Source organism: Haliotis rufescens, unplaced genomic scaffold (assembly GCF_023055435.1).
Source record: "Haliotis rufescens isolate VD_foot unplaced genomic scaffold, xgHalRufe1.0.p SCAF_56, whole genome shotgun sequence".
NCBI lineage: Eukaryota > Metazoa > Mollusca > Gastropoda > Lepetellida > Haliotidae > Haliotis > Haliotis rufescens.
Window position 1 is genome coordinate 941,976 of NW_025964290.1, and position 2,715 is coordinate 944,690.

Genomic DNA, 2,715 nt, shown 5'->3' on the forward strand with positions numbered 1-2,715 from the left:
TGGGGTATTAACATGACACGTTGAGGTATTAACATGACACGTGGATGTATTAACATTGGACGTTGGGGTATTGATATGACACGTTGAGGTATTACCCTTGGACGTTGGGGTATTAACATGACACGTGGAGGTATTAACATGAGACGTGGATGTATTAACATTGGACGTTGGGGTATTAACATGACACATGGAGGTATTAACATGACACGTGGATGTATTAACATTGGACGTTGGGGTATTAACATGACACGTTGAGGTATTAACATGACACGTGGATGTATTAACATTGGACGTTGGGGTATTGATATGACACGTTGAGGTATTACCCTTGGACGTTGAGGTATTAACATGATACGTGGATGTATTAACATGACACGTGGATGTATTAACATTGGACGTTGGGGTATTGATATGACACGTTGAGGTATTACCCTTGGACGTTGGGGTATTAACATGACACGTGGAGGTATTAACATGAGACGTGGATGTATTAACATTGGACGTTGAGGTATTAACATGACACGTGGAGGTATTAACATGAGACGTGGAAGTATTAACATTGGACGTTGGGGTATTGATATGACACGTGGAGGTATTACCCTTGGACGTTGAGGTATTAACATGATACGTGGAGGTATTAACATGAGACGTGGATGTATTAACATTGGACGTTGGGGTATTAACATAACACGTAGAGGTATTAGCATGAGAACTGGAGGAATTAAATTAATATAAGACGTTGAGGTATTAACATGAGAAATGGATGTATTAAATTGACATGAGAGGTCGAGGTATTAGCATGCGACCTAGAGGTATTAACATGAGACGTGGACGTATTAACGTGAAAACTGGAGTTTTTGAATTAACATGAGGCGTGGAGGAATTAACACGAGACATGGAGGTAGTAGCATGAGACATGGAGGTAGTAGCATGAGACATGGAGGTAGTAGCATGAGACATGGAGGTAGTAGCATGAGACATGGAGGAATTAACACGAGACATGGAGGTAGTTGCATGAGACATGGTGGTAGTAGCATGAGACATGGATGAATTAACACGAGATATGGAGGTAGTAGCATGAGACATGGAGGTAGTAGCAGGAGACATGGAGGTAGTAGCATGAGACATGGAGGTAGTATCATGAGACATGGAGGTAGTATCACGAGACATGGAGGTAGTAGCATGAGACATGGAGGAATTAACACGAGACATGGAGGTAGTAGCATGAGACATGGAGGTAGTAGCATGAGACATGGAGGTAGTAGCATGAGACATGGAGGAATTAACACGAGACATGGAGGTAGTTGCATGAGACATAGAGGTAGAAGCATGAGACATGGAGGAATTAACACGAGACACGGAGGTAGTAGCATGAGACATGGAGGTAGTAGCATGAGACATGGAGGTAGTAGCATGAGACATGGAGGTAGTAGCATGAGACATGGAGGTAGTATCATGAGACATGGAGGTAGTATCATGAGACATGGAGGTAGTAGCATGAGACATGGAGGAATTAACACGAGACATGGAGGTAGTAGCATGAGACATGGAGGTAGTAGCATGAGACATGGAGGTAGTAGCATGAGACATGGAGGTAGTATCATGAGACATGGAGGTAGTATCATGAGACATGGAGGTAGTAGCATGAGACATGGAGGAATTAACACGAGACATGGAGGTAGTAGCATGAGACATGGAGGTAGTAGCATGAGACATGGAGGTAGTAGCATGAGACATGGAGGTAGTAGCATGAGACATGGAGGTAGTATCATGAGACATGGAGGTAGTAGCATGAGACATGGAGGAATTAACACGAGACATGGAGGTAGTAGCATGAGACATGGAGGTAGTAGCATGAGACATGGAGGTAGTATCATGAGACATGGAGGTAGTATCATGAGACATGGAGGTAGTAGCATGAGACATGGAGAAATTAACACGAGACATGGAGGTAGTAGCATGAGACATGGAGGTAGTAGCATGAGACATGGAGGTAGTAGCATGAGACATGGAGGTAGTAGCATGAGACGTGGAGGTAGTAGCATGAGACATGGAGGTAGTAGCATGAGACATGGAGGAATTAACACGAGACATGGAGGTAGTAGCATGAGACATGGAGGTAGTAGCATGAGACATGGAGGAATTAACACGAGACGTGGAGGTAGTAGCATGAGACACGGAGGTAGTAGCATGAGACATGGAGGAATTAACACGAGACATGGAGGTAGTAGCATGAGACATGGAGGTAGTAGCATGAGACATGGAGGAATTAACACGAGACGTGGAGGTAGTACCATGAGACACGGAGGTAGTAGCATGAGACATGGGGGAATTAACACGAGACGTGGAGGTAGTAGCATGAGACATGGAGGTAGTAGCATGAGACATGGAGGAATTAACACGAGACGTGGAGGTAGTAGCATGAGACACGGAGGTAGTAGCATGAGACATGGAGGTAGTAGCATGAGACATGGAGGTAGTAGCATGAGACATACTTGATGACTGTGTTCACCCAGGACTTCATCCGTTCAGCTCCACAGAAGAAAGAGTTGCTGTGTCACAATCTGACATCAATGCTTACAAGAAAATCAAATTTCACCCCACTTTCCATATTCTTTCTGGGGTGTGATTGTACAATATATTCACCCCACTTTCCATATTCTTTCAAAACTTACTTTAAAATATGTGTGTTGTAAATAATTTCTATTCTTCCGA

General features: G+C 43.6%; 1 protein-coding gene across 1 annotated transcript; it reads right to left on the reverse strand.

Annotated features, from left to right (window-relative positions):
• Positions 1-768: 768 nt before the first annotated feature.
• Positions 769-2,493, reverse strand: LOC124115956 (serine-rich adhesin for platelets-like). The gene has a single exon (XM_046477139.2). It carries the CDS (start codon positions 2,491-2,493, stop codon positions 769-771), a length of 1,725 nt encoding a protein of 574 aa, XP_046333095.2.
• Between the last annotated feature and the right edge of the window lie 222 nt (positions 2,494-2,715).